Below are 18440 nucleotides of genomic sequence, written 5' to 3' on the forward strand. Positions count from 1 at the left end.
CCCTTTTCCCCCCCTCAACCCTCTCTCTCCTCTCTCCCCCCCCACCCCCCTCACTCGCCCTCACACCCCCTTCACTCAACCTCCTCTCGCCCCCCCTTCCCCCTCTCTCTCCCCCCCATCACCCCCCCCCTCTCCTTCCCCCCTCCCCCTCACCCTCCTCTCCTCCCCTCTCTCCCCCCTACTCTTCCCCTCCCCTCCCCCCTCTCCCCACCCCCCCTCTCTCTGCTTCTGCCCCCTCTCTCTCTCTGTCTGTCCCCTCTCTCTCTCTGTCCTCTTTCTCTCTCCCCCCCCCCCCCCCCCCCCCGCTCTCTAGACGTGCCTGCGAGTTGGGGGCTATGCATCAGTGGATAGGGCGGGGATGGAGTAAAAGGAGCCAATGAATAATATTAATATAATATTAAGGGGAGCGGCCAGTGTGTGGTGGGTGTATAGTGTGTGTGTGATGCCGCAAGCCCCTCCTGCAACCGCGCCTGGAGAGGACAGGGCCCAACGGTGTGTGTGTATTTATTTGTTTGTGTGTGATCACATGTACTCCGAAAAACAATGCCCTTTCCTTAAAATGTTTACATATTCTTGTAGAGTTTTATCTGGTGGAGTTCAAAATAGTCTTACCTGAAAAATTCATTCTTTATTTCCCGAGATATTTATGAAAATGTTCAAAAATTACAAATAACATAAATTGAAAACGCTGGCTTTGGCTGATGACGTCACAATGGCTGCACGTTGTGTTCACGCGCTGCGAGTCATGTCACCCGGCCTTGCTGCTCGTAAGACCTTTGAAAATAAAACCCAGCTGTCTTCTTGCTCGTGCTGCGAGTGACGTCTTCCTGGCTGCATTGTAATTAAATTTGAACAAAAACGATCCCCCATAGCTCCGATTTTTCGCCACCTTACTCACCATTCTCCTCTGCTGCAAGTCAAATACGTTTTGTTCCGATCGGTGAAATAGTAGAAAAGGTATGAAGGTTTTGAAGGTTCACCCTCCCCCACAGCCCCCACAGTTCCCCATTTTTCTCACCTTCCTTTCTTGAACAGTGGTGTTATGTTTACTGTTTTCCTGTCAAAGTTTTGTTTTCATGCTGATGTGACTTTAAATTGGAATATAAAAGATTACCTTGGGGGGAACATTCTCTGCTGAGAAGAAAGTGTTTTTGGTTACTGGTACTGCTTTGCTTCTTCCAGGACTAGTACAGCAATTTAGCAATGAAGTTACTGGGCTATTGATACAGAGCCAAAACACAATGTGCCAGAGGAAATCAGTGGATCAGGCAGCACTGGTGAAGGGAATGGACAGATGATATTTCGGGTCACCCAGACCACTTCCCACCTTTTTGGAATTTCTCTCAGAGGATATTATCTAGGACCATGCACTTCCACAATTTCCTCAATATCTGACTTTCACTTCAGACACAGGTCTGTAATGAAACTTCAAATCTTCATCCAGACCTGTATCTCAGTTGCTCTACTGCCAAGAACCAAGAGTTCATACATTTGCCTCACAATCAGACCTCTGTGCCTTGTGTGTTATTTTTTATGGGGAAATTGCCAATTGAACATAAATTTCACTTTCTATGTGTTATCATGAAGTAGACCCAATTAGGTATGCACTGCATCTTTTTATTTGGATGGACATACTTAAACAGCAGGATGGCTACTTTTATTTTCTTGATGCAGCCGTCATGAGAATAGTTGATGTGACCAAAATGGTAAACAAATATTAATGGTCAGTAACTGATATTATATACGCAGCATGAATTTTTACAGCACGCAATATAATTGCCAACATCCCAATCTATATAACAAGTGTAATTGTTTTCATTTTAGATCATTGTGCATGATGTGAATTCTGTGGGCCTCACATTGCCACAGACATGGTTGATCCTTGCCCCAACCCAATTACTAGGTACATTGCAAAATAGTAGTACACCATGAAGAATTCATAACTGAGGCTTTTATTGCGCAAATCATATAATTTTTGACCATCTTTGCTCACCGTCTTGGTTTATTTTTCTTTAATTTTTGTTAAAGTGGTTAATGCTGTGGCGAAGTCAACTAAAAATCCAGCAGAGATTGAATCGTACCTAGAAATGCCTGGTCTTCAATCACGAGTGCTTTGGCTCTTATGATGTCCAACTTTCTCCTTAATTAACTGCAGTCTGTTTTCTTAAATTGGATAGGTATATGGACGGGAAAGGAATGGAGGGTTATGGTCTGAGTGCAGGTAGATGGGACTAGGTGAGCGTAAGTGTTCGGTACGGACTAGAAGGGCCGAGATGGCCTGCTTCCGTGCTGTAATTGTTATATGGTTATATGTTATATGGTTATAGTTTAGAGCTAAATAATCACTTCCTTCTGCAAGATTACATAAGCATTTTTATGTTTTGCTTTACTTTGATGACGTCTTTAAGAATATGTCTAGGAAAGTGAGTTTTCACCTTTAGGTATTTCACCTCTGTGTATTGGTTGCTATTAGAATGTTACTCCAGTACTTTACATCATCTATACATAACTAAAACTCTGATCTTGTGCTCTTCCGGTTTGAGCGTTTTTTCTATTTTCACAAAAATGGTACATGATAGCGCTCTATAATATTTCACCAGGTTACTCACCGTTCTCCTGTGCTGCAAGTGCAACAAGTTTCGTTCTGATCGGTGGTATATTGTAAAAAGTTATCGAGGTTTAAAAATCTTAAAAACTGCGCGTGCAGATTCAATGCCTCTCTCTCTCTCTCTCTCTCTCTCTCTCTCCTCTCTCTCTCTCCCTCTCTCCCCCTCCCCATCTCCTCTCTCCCTCTCCCTCTCCCTCTCTCCCTCCCTCTCTCACTCTCTCTCCCTCCCTCTCTCTCTCTCTCTCCCTCCCTCTCCCTCTCCCTCTCCCTCTCCCTCTCCCCTCCCCACTCCCACTCCCTCTCCCTCTCCCTCTCCCTCTCCCTTGAAGCTTACAAACTCCACCTCACTGATTACAAAGATGCCCTCATTGCTGCAAAACCTGCCTACCTCACCTCCATATTCACTGATCTCTGCCTAAACCACAGAACCCTCTTCTCCACAGTGGGCAACCTCCTCAAGCCTCGAGCAAACATGCTCCCTACCTCTACTCCGGATCTCTGCAACTCATTCCTCCACTTTTTCGCTGATAGAATCAGCACCATCTATCAATCTTTATCCCCTGTACCCGACTCCCCAGCATCTACTCCACCACCTACCAAGGCCCCTCCTTTCAACATCTCCACTGACCTCCTTACCCCTCCTCCACACTATTTCCTCTCCCAGTTTGACCCGGTCACCCCTATTGAAATCTCCAAACTCATCAGCTCTTCCAAACCCTCAACTCCTCATTGTCCCAAGGAATTGTCCCCTCCGCTTTCAAAACTGCTGCTGTTACACCAATCTTAAAGAAACCTGGTCTTGATCCCTCCTCTCTCATTAACTACCGCCCAATCTCAAACCTCCCATTTCTTTCAAAAACCCTGGAGCGTATCGTTGCGTCGCAACTTCATTCCCACCTCCTTGCGAATAACCTATTTGAACCCCTCCAATCTGGCTTTCGCCCCCTCCATAGCACAGAAACTGCTCTCCTCAAAGTCTTCAACGACCTCCTCACCTCTGCTGACACTGGTTCCCTCCACATCCTCATCCTCCTCGACCTGAGCGCAGCCTTCGATACAGTGAACCACAACATCCTGCTCACCAGACTCAAAGACCTCGGCATTAAAGGCTCTGCACTCAGCTGGCTCCGTTCCTACCTTTCCAACAGATCCCACTTCATCTCTCTCCACAACCACACCTCTGCTACAGCCACAGTCACTCAAGGCGTTCCCCAAGGCTCCGTACTCGGCCCCCTCCTCTTCATCATCAACATCCTCCCCCTTGGTCAGATACTCCGCCACTTCAACCTGGACTTCCACTGTTACGCCGATGACATCCAGATCTACCACGGCACCTCACATCCGCCATGTCATTAAAACCTCCTTCTTTCACCTCCGCAACATCGCCAAACTCAGACCCTCTCTCACACCTCCCGCTGCTGAAAGACTCATCCATGCCTTCATCTCCTCCCGACTGGACTATTGCAACTCACTTCTCCTTGGCATCAGCTCCACCTACATCAACCGACTCCAACTGGTCCAGAACGCAGCCACCCAACTCATCACCCACACCAAATCCTGGCATCACATCACTCCAGTCCTCAAACAACTACACTGGCTTCCCATCTCCCACCGGATCACCTACAAAATCCTGATCCTCACCTACAAAGCCCTCCACCATCTGGCCCCCCCATATCTCACTGACCTCCTCTCCCCCTACCAACCCTCACGGTCCCTCAGATCCACATCAGCCGGTCTCCTCTCCATCCACAAGTCCAACCTCCGCAGTTTAGGGGACAGAGCCTTCTCCAGGGCAGCTCCCAGGCTCTGGAACTCCCTCCCCCAACTGATCCGCAGTTCCGTGTCCCTCACCATCTTCCAGTCCCGCCTCAAGACCCATCTCTTCACCTCTGCCTATCCTTAGCCCCACGTCCCCTTCGCTTTTCATCTGTGCATTAATTGCCTTATTATTGTGTTTTGTATTGAATTCTGTCTTTACTTTGTGTACTAGTCATGTCTCTACAGTTATTTCATTCCCTTTACATGTTTTTCCTCTACCTGCTAAATTTTTGTAAGGTGTCCTTGAGACTCTTGAAAGGCTCCCATAAATAAAATGTATTATTATTATTATTAAGGTGGAAGATGTCAGTGAGTGCGGGGGAGAAGGAGGAGGAGGCAGTGGTGAAGGGGATGGGGGGCAAGGCTGAGTGGACAGAACAATGGGAAAAGGAGGAGGAGCTATCGGGGAACGGGGGAGCGGACAAAGCAGAGGAAGAAATGGTAGCTGATGAGAGAGGAGGGAGCTCCTTAGTGACCGACCACATCCTGCTGGTGCCAGCAGACTGAAGAGAGTGCTGTCCCCAGAGGCTAAATGTGAATTGCAACAACAGCTGCGTTAAACGGAACATGCGGTGGGTGAAGAAGGACGCGCTGGTGCACTTGTGAGTCGTGGTGGCATCAGAAACCGCGGTGCAAGTGGAGGAGAGTCAGTGTGAGTTGGGGTGGTGCCGGCAAGTTCATCCTCAATTAACCAAAATCTGTTATAAAGAGGTCAGTTAAAATCAGTGTTTACTGAATTCACATCTGAAGGAATTGTGGTATTCCTTGATGTTTGATTAAAGCTGGCTGATGCTGAATCAATCTATCATGAGTCTGGAGAAGGGTCTCAACCCAAAATGTCACCTGTCCATGTTATCTAGAGATGCTGCCTGGCCTCTAGCACTTTGGAATTAACCAGCATCTGTATTTCATTGTTTATACTTATTCACAACCGCATGGTTGGAGTCTGGACGAGGATTTTTAACCAGTCTCTGGCCCAGTCCACTGTCCCACCCTGTCTGAAGTCCTCCACCATAGTCCCCTTGCCCAAAAAAAACAACATCTCCAGCCTCAACGACTACCGGCCAGTCGCACTCACACCAGTGGTGATGAAGTGTTTTGAAAAACTGGTCCGGGGTCACATCACATCACTTCTGCCCCGAAGCTTTGACCCCCACCAGTTTGCGTACAGAGCGAATAGATCCACAGAGGACGCTGTAGCCACAGCTCTCCATGCTGCACTGTCTCACCTGGAGCAGCGGGGGAGCTACGTGCGGATGCTCTTTGTGGACTACAGCTCTGCTTTTAATACTATCCTTCCCCACAAACTGGTGGATAAACTGGGGGACTTGGGACTTCCACACTCCACCTGTACGTGGATAAATAGCTTCCTGTCGGGTCGAAGCCAGAGAGTCAGAGTGGGCCATCACACATCCACGGCCCTCAGCCTCAGTACCGGCTCTCCACAGGGCTGCGTACTGAGCCCCCTGCTCTACACCATCTACACGCATGACTGCACCCCCGCCCACCACAGCAACACCATTGTCAAATTTGCGGATGACACTACAGTGGTGGGACTCATCTCCGCGGGGGACGAGTACGCCAACCGGGATGAGGTGGAGCAGCTGACAGTGTGGTGCTCAGGAAGAACAACATCACTCAGAGGCTGCTGCTGTCCTTCTATCGGTGCTCCATTGAGAGCATACTAACATACTGTGTATGCGTGTGGTATACCAGCTGCACAGCGGCTCAGAGGAAAGCGCTCCAGAGGGCCATTGACAACGCCCAGAGGATTGTCGGCTGCCCTCTCCTTACCTTGGAGGACCTACACAGTTCCCGCTGCACCAAAAAAACCCAGAATATAATAAAGGACATCTCCCACCCCGGACACTCCCTGTTTGAACTGTTGCCGTCAGGCAGACGGTACAGATCCACAAGGACAAGGACAAATAGACTAAAAAACAGTTTTTACCCCACTGCTATAAAAGCACTAAATGTGGCCGCCAAGGAACGCAGGGGCGATACAGACTAAGGGACTGTGGTAACGGTGAAATCGACAGAAGGATGGAGGGTTGGGTGTGTATGCGTGCTTTGTCTGTGATTTTTATTTATTTGCTTATCTTTATTATTTTACCGTGGATGTTTCGTTAGCTTTAGAAATGTTTGAATGCTGCACTGACTGGCTGACATTTTAAATTTCGTTGTACATGGCCCATGTTACAATGACAATAAAGAAACTATTCTATTCTATGTTGTGCTTGACTTCAGAGACGCTTTGAACCTCATATCACTGCCACATCAAAAGCTATCCTTTTGCCTCTCTGTAATATCATCGATTACACACCCTGTTCCAGTCTCCGGACTGCATGGAAACATTCCTCCTCAAATTCACAGGAATTAAATTGCAATTAATTTAGGTATTTTTTATCTATATGCTTATAGTAAAAGTATTGTTTTGGATAATAAAGGTACATAATTTGACAAAAAAAACACTTCATTTTCCATAGTTGCACACTCCTTGGACTAATGGAAAAAGTACCTGGCAACACTACGGCTGATGCTGTGTGCATCGAATTTGCTGCATCAACATTACTCAGTTCAGGTAGAGAATATAAAATGTATGTGGCTTGATGATAAATCTATCATTTAGGGTTCTACTTTGTAATAGATGTCCACAGTGAACCATAAAATTGAGCCATATGCCACGGGAACTGGCCCCTTGCCCCACTGTGCCCATGCCAGCCACCAAGCACTTATCTAATCCCATTTTCCATCATCAGTTGGTAGCTTTCTACATCATGGCATTTGAAGTGTTCATTTAAATGCTTTGTCCTGTCTCTACCATCTTCTCAAGCGATGCCTTCCAGATTTTATCCACCTTCTGCATGTGAAACACTTACTCAAATTGTCTCTAGATTTCTTGACTCTTACCTTGAACCTATGCTTACTGATAATATTGAACACGACTAAGTGTTTCTCATTATCCACCTTATCTATGCCCCTTCTAATTTTTACACTTAAAGTCAGATCCTCCATCATACTTCTTCCCTCCAAGGAAGACAAATCCAGCCAATCCATTCTCATTTTTCATAACGGCAACATTCTGAGGAATCTCTTTTCATCCTCACCAGAACATACACATCCTTTCTATCATGTGGCAACCAGAAATACACACAATATTCTAGCTGTGCCCTTTCCAATACTTTACCACAACATTCCTGCTCTCATGTTCTGTGCCCCAGCCGATGTAGAAAATATTCCTCATGCCTTCTTCTGACTGTACCTCCCTGTTACTAGGATTCTATCATCCATTATTCTCTGTTATCTGCAGTGAATGTAATATGCAGCAATGCATATGTACTGAGATTTTATTTCAATGAAGAGAACAAAAGTAAATTTCAAAGGTGGAGGTCAAACCATTGCTACATCACATATTTGATTTATGCATTATTTACACTGGATGTACTGAGGTACATTCAATTATAACCTTGCTCTCCTTCCATCATAGATGATACAATGTTGACCATTGTTGTGGGCCTTGCATGTGGATGTACAATACTTGCAGTGTTTATCTGTGCCATAATATCCCACAGAAAGACTCTGACAACTTTAACAGGTATTTTGAGATAATGTCTCGTTTCACAAACATTTTGAATAATTTTTAAATTACACGCATGTTCCACGCCGTAGAACAAGAGACGGGGCATTCCTCAGAAAAGCTTCCTCTGCCTAGCTTTCTTTGACAGAAATAACATCTGTATTTTCATTGTGCCCTTTATCAGCGAATGCACTTTACAAGCATTAAAATATTTTATGAAGTGCATTGTCAGAGAATCAAGAATCCAGGATTATGGAAGTCTGAGGAGCTGATCTCTGCTGACCCCTGTTGACAGCACATACCTCAACAGCAGAAATTCCTATCAATGATGGGTTCTTAGTTAATTGTTTCTTGTGCCATCATGGTATCTTAATGGATGAAATGCACCACAACTTATGGTTTATCGCATCAGCATTACTCTTAAACTTTATTAACTGGTTATTGGGCTGGTAGTACTCGTTTATTGAATTTGCTCAACCACCAACCAGAAGAAAAATCATCTCCCCAATCCAGATTTGTAAGAACTTAGTACTTTTCTATGGCAATTATTCTGGGATGAAAATAGGATAGGCCCGGTCTTTTTAATCTCTCCTCATGCAAAAAAACTGCCATTCCCAGGACTCAACTTAGTTTGTTACATCAGTTAATATGTTTTATTGTGCTTATTCCATCAAAGATTGTCATTAGTGCACCAGACCAAATAACTACTACCTTTGTAAATGAAGTGGGACCACTTTTATTTTCTTTGTACCTTATACTATTAATGGCCTGAAGATAAATAGGATTACTGCTGATGTTAAGTTGTGTCATGTACTAGTGTTTGATGATAAAATTTATTTACCTTAATACAGATTCTGTTCAACTAAGATTTGCTAATGCCTGGTGCAGTATTAGCGGGAGAAAGAGAAATGAGGTAAGCTTGCCAGATGGGAGCCTAAGGTTTGAAAGTGGAATGCCCGGCAGTAGTCAGGTTGAGATGTTGCTGCAGCAAGAGGAGGCAACAAAGGGGCGGAAGAGTCAGGGACATGGTTACATGGCTCTTAGTGTTTTATATTTATGCACAGGAATTAGAATATTTGGCAAGCCAGTATTTGTCATGCACCCCTAGTGTCCTTGAACTGTTAATCCTGAACATAAGATACAAAAGAAGGAATACAGAAGATGGTCAGCCCCTCATCCCTGCCCAATCATTCAATATAATTATGACTGCCTCAGTGGTCTCAGTCACCAAACCTGAAAATTAGCTACTTATTCCTACCATCTGTAAACCTATTCAAAATCTACATCAGCACATTACCCACTCTCACTCCCACTAATTTCAGAACTGCCAACCCCATTGCTGTGAATCAGGACCAAACAAGGAGAAGAGATTTATTTTCTAAATGAGGTCTATGAACTAGACAAGTTTTGAATAATCACCCTTACTGATCCTAAGTTTTCATTCCAGATTGATGTAATTCAACAAATTCATCTCTCAAAATTCCTAACCCAGAACTCTGGACTGTTGGCCCCATTGCATTTAACCTGCTGCAGCTGAATACTTTGTAGGCAGGTTATGCTGGGTGTGACTTGCAGGGTGAGGTTTCTGCTGGAAGAAGCATTCATTCATTGGAGTGGAGCAGTGAAAGGTGACCTGGGACTTCACAAAGGGGTGTCATCACCTTCTAGGTGGAATCCTGCTTTCATCCTGAAAATCCTGTGCCTGTCATGTTAAAGCATCACTTCTATTCACTTGTACTTTTCCTGCCATGCCATCTGACGAGTTTCTGTTATTTTCCAGGGATATCCTCCTTTGGATCCAGTGATTAAAGCTGATGACCATAATTGGGATCCGGAGAGCAAGTTATTTCTGCAACATAAAAATCTGGTGGAGAAAACTGATCAAAACAATGGTTCCATATTCTGTACATTAGCAGAATGTCCAGATTGTAACCCTCTGTGGAATCCTTACTGCGGAGGTGAGACCCTGTCGACTACCAAACTTTCCCCAAAGATCCCAAAGGAAATTCCAGATGTTGCAAAATATATTAGAAGTGAAGGAGGAGGTTCCAACACAATTGTTGTGGCCAATGGGAACAGTGGAACTTCACTAAACCCTCTGTTGTCTGTGGGCTGTGAGATGGAGGAGTCAATTCACAGTGACTCATCCACATTAGAAATCAGAAACCGTGTCTGTCCCTTCAGAAACGGCCCAAAAAAAGGTCCGGCCTCGGACAGTACAATTCTGTTGTGCTCTACTCAATCAGGCATATACTGTACTCCAAAGCATGATTGTAATTTGTATTGTCAAAGTAACTCTTCCAGCTCTACCCAGAAGGCTGAGAACATTGATAGGCTTGATTCTAGCAACAATAGTTCTGCCCAAACCAATCCTGGTGATGAAAATAGACACGATTCAACAAATTCAGTGCCAACGGGTAAGTTAACCTGTTTATTTAAGAAACTTTGTTTAAAACAAACACAGAAGTATCAGCACTTAATAAGTAAGAACATGATTAAGTCAGCCTTCTCTGCCTTGTACTATCATAACTCATCTATGTCACATTATATCTCCTGCCCATATCTCACTTAAACCCGCAAAATTAAAGGCACAACAAAACCATGGTGGAGTGGATGTTTCTCTTGTATGAGTAGAATAGAATCAGGGGTCAGTCATAAGATAAGGTGCAAGCCATTTGGAACTGGGATGAAGATAAATTTCTTCACTTTGAAGTGGGTTGCTAATTGGAATTCCCTACCCAGGAGGGCTGTGGCGGTTTGGTCATTGGAGTTCATTCAAAATAGAGATCAATAGACTTCAGACTATTATAGGAATCAAGGGATGTGGAAACATGACAGTAAAATGGAGCTGGGGTAGAAGAAACAGATATTCACTTGCACGTCCTCCAACCTCATCCACTGTATCTGCTGTTCTCGATGTGGGCTCCTACACTGTATATCAGTGAGACAAAGTGCAGACTGGGCAATCATTTCGCTGAACACCTTCGCTCAGTCCAGCTTGGCCAATGTGATCTCCCAATTGCCAAATATTTTAACTCCCCTTCCTATTCCCATACTGACCTTTCTGCCCTGGGCCTCCTCCACTCTCAGAGTGAGGCCACAAGTAAATTGGAAGAACAGCACCTCATATTTCGCTTGGGCAGCTTACAACCCAGTGGTATGAATACTAGAGGTCTGATTTGTTATGTACCTTTTCATACCTCTAATTTTCCTATCCCCAACTTTCAATCTGAAGAAAGGTCTCGATCCAAAACGTTACCTGTTCCTTTTCTCCAGTTTAGCAAATGGAATCAATTTCCTGGAGCAAACAACATGGGCTGAAATGATTTCTAGCTCATTGTGTTAATTTTTTTTTACCATCATTTGCCACTGGATGCTGGCAATTATTTCCAGCTTTTGGTGTCCTCCACTTCCCTTTGCGTCTTTACTCATTCTGGCTAAGTTTAGTTTAGTTTAGAGATATAGCGTAGAAACAAGCCCTTCGGCCCACCGAGTCCACACCGACCAGCGATCCCCACACATTGACACTATCCTACACTAGGGACAATTTTTGCATTTATACCAAGTAAAATAACCTACAAATCTGAACGTCTTTGGAATGTGGGAGGAAACTGAACTTCTCGGAGAAAACCCACGCAGGTCATGGGGAGAACATACAAACTTCATACAGACAAGCACCCGCCGCCAGGATCGAACCTGGATCTCTGACACTGGAAACCCTGTAAGGCAGCATCTCTACCACTGCGCCACCATGTTGAGTTTTAATACTGGCCAAGGTTTTGCTGAGTGGGGTCTTGTTACGAATTCTCCTTTGCCTTTTACCATATCTGATTAAGAAGTTGAAGTTTGTTGACAGAGAGCATCCTGAACACAATTGGTGAAGCCCTGTTCAATGCCAATGACTTACATAAGAGGATATTGTTATAAGCGGTTAAGTATTCAGCTAATAATGCACCATGATGCCATTTCCAACGATGATAGCTGGAGAATTTAAATTCACATCTATGAGATTTATTTTGAAAAAAGGTTGTCTAAGTAATGGTGTCATGAGTTTAATGAATTTTTGCAAAAGCTTACCTGGTTCACTAATGTCCTCGGGGAACAAAATGTATCTGGTCTGTCCCTTATATGAAAGCTGACATAAGATTGTTGACGTTCAGTTGCCACTGGTGCTGCCACTGGTAAATTAGCAGCAGATAATTAATACTGACATTATAACCATATAACCATAAAACAATTACAGCACGGAAACAGGCCAACTCGGCCCTTCTACTCCATGCCGAACACTTATTTTCCCCTAGTCCCATCTACCTGCACTCAGACCATAACCCTCCATTCCTTTCCCGTCCATATACCCATCCAATTTATTTTTAAATGATAAAATCGAACCTGCCTCCACCACTTCCACTGGAAGCTCATTCCACACAGCTACCACTCTCTGAGTAAAGAAGTTCCCCCTCATGTTACCCCTAAACTTCTGTCCCTTAATTCTGAAATCACGTCCTCTTGTTTGAATCTTCTCTACTCTCAATGGGAAAAGCTTATCCACGTCAACCCTGTCTATCCCTCTCATCATTTTAAAGACCTCTATCAAGTCCCCCCTTAACATTCTGCCCTCCAAAGAATAAAGACCAAACTTGTTCAACCTTTCTCTGTAACTTAGTTGCTGAAACCCAGGCAACATTCTAGTAAATCTCCTCTGTTATCAATAACATCCACATCCCAAGAACAAATGAAAATAAATCATATTATCTTGCAGGCCAGACAAGTTTCCCTCATGAAAATGCAGTGCAAAATCTTTTGATCAGTGTCTAAACTTTTCCTGCTATTCAGAAGCATAAAAAATATATAAAATTGCAAAAATTCCATGAAACATCTTCCTTCAATATCTCATTATAATTTACTATAAAATAAATGAAACTGTATGAAAATTAGTTGTTGGTATATTTAAAACAATAAACTGAGTCTACATTAAACTTTTTTTTCCTTAATTCTAGGCTTTTCACGTGGAAGTAACATGAAGTATAATACCAGTGGCCAGTCAGTATCGAGTGCTGGTGGTTCAGTCATTTTCAATGTAATTGTCAAAGTGAAAAATGGTACAGATGAGGGCAACAAAGGAGGTGTAAATGATAGAACAAAAATTGCCACAGAAAACAAAGACAAAGGAGAACATTTTAGAAGAATTCACAGGTTCTCTGACAAAGAGGAGAAATCAGGCAGTATGTGGGGTTTTGAAACAGACACAGGATTGCCTGTTATGCCTTTCCCCGTGCAAGAAGAACAAACTAGTCTTACTGACCATCAAGTCAACTTTCCAATTCAAGAGCAAATAAAGAGCAGGCAAAGCTTGGAAGAACCTTCGGTCCTTACTGATGGAACAGTAAACCAGGAATGTTCCTGCCATTCCAGATTAAACACTTTTCCTATGCAAGAAGATGGAAAATCGGAACATTTACCAAAAGAGGAAGAAAATCAATGAGCAGAACTCCTCAGCTCAAAATGCTACATTGCAGTTCTTAACAAAGTACTTTAACAATTAACAAAGTACATTAACATTTTGAAAAAGATGCAAATACTTTTTATTTCTAGATACTGGAGGTAAAGGAAATTAGTTTGCTTGTTTTAACGTTACCTGAACGTTTTTGTTTTTTCTTTGCCATCTTTACTGCCAGATTGGGATTATTGTGTCGCAACAAATATGCAAGGATAAAGTTTAATTCAAAATTCAGGACTATAATAGCAGCAGCTAAAATCTGTGCGGCACCTTTAAATATCCAAAGAGGCTGCATAGGAACATTACGAAGTACAATCTGAATGCTGCCAAGTATAATGAGTTATAAGGACTGTTGACCACAAGTTTTGCCATAAAAGCAAGTTTTAAGAAATACCTTCAAGTTGAAGAGGGACTGTAAAAGAGGCTGAAAGATTCAGAAATACAATTTCAGAAATTAAAAGTCCACCATAAAAGCACATTTGATGGTGGGTGCACATGTACAAGATTATGAGGAGAAATGCCGAGCAGATGTTCAGTTGTTTCCACTGGTAAGAGAATCTCAAATGAGGGAACACAGTTGCAGGAGAAAGTACAGTCATTTAAAAACAGAGATGTCTGAATTTCTCGGATTTTCTACTCATTTAGTACCTCCAGTGACTTGTGGAGCCGAGCCTACTGGGGGTACATAAAGAGGAAATAGGAAATTTTACGAAAGTTTGATGAATTGTGGGCTATGGGTAGAACAGAAGATGCCGCATAGTGCAGATCAACCGAGATCATATTGAAGAGCAGGGCAGGCTTTATGGACCGAGTGGCCTACGCCTATCACTTTATTGTATACTTGCATTCTTTTTTACAATGATGCACTACTTGAACATTTTACCTTCATACAAGATTTTTATGATCTAATAAAAAGAATATCAGTGAAGTAGCATAACAATAGTATCAGTGTACATCAAAGGGATTTGGATAATTTAATGCTTTCTCGAAGAGAAACAATAACTTTTTGCTTGGCAGTGTAAGATTTGATGGCAAGTATCTCCCACAAGTATTTGAAAAGGCCACAGATAAGATAACGTTTAGAAATGGTTTATAATAAATTACAGGTCCCCCTGCTAGTAAAAATTATACTGATATGCTTTTATTGTCGACTGAGATGCCATTTTACACTGGTAACATTTGCTCACTTTTGACCCATATCCCACTCAACTTTTCTTATTCATGCATCAGTTCAAATGACTTTCACATATTGTTATTGTACCTGCTTTGACCATGTCCATTGGTAGTTTGTTCCATAACTGTCAATTCTTGTTAATATGGCAGTCTGTTACGCCTTGCATATGGCATATTATTAAATTTTATGATCACGGAGGTAACTGACTATGTTGACTGTCTGTAAGTGACTGATGTTTGATATTGTGTGGAAAAAAAAATCTGAATCAATGTTCATTTTGTTATCAAAAGATGTAGCTTTTGTGATCATGATGTCATCATTAATAGCAACATGTTTTGCAGACTCATCACAAAACCACATGTACAGAGCTTAATCTAGGGCTGAATGCTCAGCATTATACACACAAACAACACTGGCACAGTCCTTTGTAACTACTGCCCATTTGTCCTTTTGACAAAGAATATCATGAACAGTTTAGCAGCAGATAGTGATCCTTGAAAACTTTGAGAAGTGAATGCTGATATCAAGTTGGAAAACTTTAGGATTCTTACAGTGCCCTCCATAATGTTTGCGAAAAAGAACCATCATTTATTTATTTACCTCTGTACTCCACAATTTGAGATTTATAATAGAAAAAAAATCACATGTGGTTAAAGTGCACATTGTCAGGTTTTATTAAAGGGTATTTTTATACATTTTGGTTTCACCATGTAGAAATTACAGCTGTGATTATACATAGTCCCCCCATTTCGGGGTACCATAATGTTTTGGGACACATGGCTTCAGAGGCGTTTGTAATTGCTCAGATGTGTTTAATTGCCTCCTTGATGCAGGTATAAGAGAGCTCTCAGCACCTAGTCTTTCTTACAGTCTTTCCATCACCTTTGGAAATTTGTGTTGCTGTTTATCAACATGAGGACCAAAGTTGTGCCAATGAAAGTCAAATAAACCATTATGAGACTGGGAAACAAGAATAAAATTGTTAGAGACATCAACCAAACCTTAGGCTTACCAAAATAATCTGTTTGGAACGTCATTAAGAAGAAAGAGAGCACTGGTGAGCTTACTAATCGCAAAGGGACTGGCAGGCCAAGGAAGACCTCCACAGCTGATGATGGAAGAATTCTCTCGATAATAAAGAAAAATCCCCAAACACCTGTCTGACAGATCAGAAACACTCTTCAGGAGTCAGGTGTGGATTTGCCAATGGCCACTGTATGCAGAAAACTTCATAAACAGAAATACAAAGGCTACACTGCAAGATGCAAACCACTGGTTAGCCGCAAAAATAGGATCGTCAGGTTACAGTTTGCCAAGTACTTAAAAGAGCAACCACAGTTAACTTATATCAGAGTGATGGCAAGAGCAAAGTATGGAGGAGAGAATGAACTGCCCAAGATCCAAAGCATAACACCTCATCTGTGAAACACGGTGGTAGGGGGTGTTATGGCCTGGGCATGTATGGTCGCTCAAGGTACTGGCTCACTTATCTTCATTAAAGATACAACTGCTGATGGTAGTTGCATAACAAATTCTGAAATGTATGGACACATCCTATGTGCTCAAGTTCAAACAAATGCCTCAAAACTCATTTGTCGATGGTTCATTCTACAGCAATACAATGATCCCAAACATACTGCTAAAGTAACAAAGGAGGAAGCTAAATAATGGTAAATTCTTGAGTGGCCAAGTAAATCACCCGATCTGAACCCAATTGAGCATGCCTTTTATATGCTGAAGAGAAAAGTGAGAGTGACTAGCCCCCAAAACAAGCATAAGCTGAAGATGGCTGCAATACAGGCCTGGCAGAGCATCACCAGAGAAGACCCAACAACTGATGATGTTCATGAATTGCAGACCTCAAGCAGTCATTGCATGCAAAGGATATGCAACAAAATACTAAACATGACTACTTTCATTTACATGACATTGCTGTGTCCCAAACATTATGGAGGGCACTGTATATAAACACAAATCTCTCTACTGTGCAGTAGACCTATGTTTGCATGCGCTTGTAGGGATGCTGAAATGCATGGTACTCTTCTCGCATCATTTAGACAGTTTGTATAGTTTATAAAATGAACTGAATGATGGTTGATTAAAACAAGGGGCACTTATACACAACATATGATGCACAATTTACACATTAAAAGCTAAAGACAAATTAGATGTGCCAATGTGAATTTATCAAATCTATTATTTTATTATTTGTCAAAAAATATGCATGATTGAACATGATGCATGGTTGAGCATGAGAACTGCCAATGAGAACTTTTATGAATTAAAGTTATCACTTCACAAGTGGTTGTGAGAAGAGCGTAAATTATGATCTTATAGCTGAGAATTGGTGGGACAATCATATTTGATTGGCTGTGAGTTGAATGAAGAGTTTGAGACACTTGGCCTGAAATATTTGTTTTGTGCACTGACTGTTAGTTAAATGATTGAAATACAAATTAACAGTTTTGTGAAAAACATTTGTTAGAATATGAATTGTTGGATTAACAACAGTGTTTATGCTGTATTAAATTCTGATACACACGAATTTGTGTCAACTAGTGATTATCCTGGAATGACGAGTGTCATATTAATGATAATTTCATTAATGTACCGCCCTCTGCGTGGAAAAAGTTGCCTCTCAGATTCCCTTTAAATATTTTCCATCATACCTTAAACTTATACACCCTAGTTATTGATTAATGAACCCTGGGAAAACAACTGTGTGCATTCATCCTATCTATTGGAGTCAAGGAAAGAGCGTTCACGTCGCGGCCCTGTTTCACCAATCTTTCCACCCCCACGCACAAGAAGCGCAAGACAGACACCATTGTATGCAGATATCGAGAAGTGTGTTCAGCTCTGGCTGAACAACTTCTAATCTTGTGTGTGGACTCGATAAGGAGAAGAACCCTATCTATTTCCCTCATGAAATTCGTTGTTTTGCATACCGTACACAAAGTATGCAAAGGGTTACCACATATTGGACACTGACAAGATCTAATTTCTTTAGCAATTTATGTTAGGACAGCATTCTTATTTCTAGAATTAACCTAGTGAATCACTTTTGGACTTTAGTATATACTTTCATAAATAAGTGTTCTAAAACTATTCTCTATCCTCCCGAACATAGACACAGAAAGCTGGAGTCAGAAATCTCTGGAGAAAAGGAATAGGTGATGTTTTGGGTTGAGACCATTCTTCAGACTGATTCTCCAGATGTAGCCTCGCCAGTACCCTGAACAATTTTAATAATACCCATTCATAAACACCAAACCACTTGCATTTCAAGTCAATCTGCCCTATGCCTTCTTAACCACTGTATTTGCCTTCTAATCTTTTGTAATTCTTGCATAATAACAGCTAAATCCCTCTATATTCTGTGACAAAGTAGGATGACTAAATGTGTTCTTGTGAATATCTGCCAATCAAGTTGAGTTTCTGGGCATCTGTCTTTTAGAGAACATGGGATGCCAAGACAAAATTTAACTAAAGTTTAAAAAATTATAAAAGATCAAGATGGGATGATATGAACACTGCTTTCTTTAGAAAAGGTTAAAACAATTAATAGGCATAGATTTAAGGTAATTGAAGGAAACATTAGAAAAATGTTGAGGAGCATTTATTTTCACTCGGAGGATGCAGGGGATGGGCCACTCATTGTTTGCAAGGTAATTGGTGAGGCAGAGACTCATCTGATGTGCCATAGCTTGTGAAACTAGAGACCATGAATTAGGATCAACATTTCCACTGGTTTGTCATCCCTGTA

At 42.1% G+C, this 18440-nt stretch overlaps 1 protein-coding gene across 1 annotated transcript in view; it reads left to right on the top strand.

The window, feature by feature from the left end:
* LOC129711084 (uncharacterized) overlaps positions 1-17636 on the top strand; it is a 69724-nt gene extending 52088 nt beyond the window's left edge. Inside the window, exons 6-10 of the mRNA XM_055658471.1 lie at positions 6913-7007; positions 7914-8021; positions 8855-8916; positions 9784-10420; positions 13001-17636. Coding sequence (XP_055514446.1) covers positions 6913-7007; positions 7914-8021; positions 8855-8916; positions 9784-10420; positions 13001-13485 — 1387 coding nt within the window. The 3' untranslated portion in view covers positions 13486-17636. The remainder of the gene's footprint in view (positions 1-6912; positions 7008-7913; positions 8022-8854; positions 8917-9783; positions 10421-13000) is intronic.
* Positions 17637-18440: the final 804 nt, after the last annotated feature.

Source organism: Leucoraja erinacea, chromosome 2, assembly GCF_028641065.1.
Source record: "Leucoraja erinacea ecotype New England chromosome 2, Leri_hhj_1, whole genome shotgun sequence".
NCBI lineage: Eukaryota > Metazoa > Chordata > Chondrichthyes > Rajiformes > Rajidae > Leucoraja > Leucoraja erinaceus.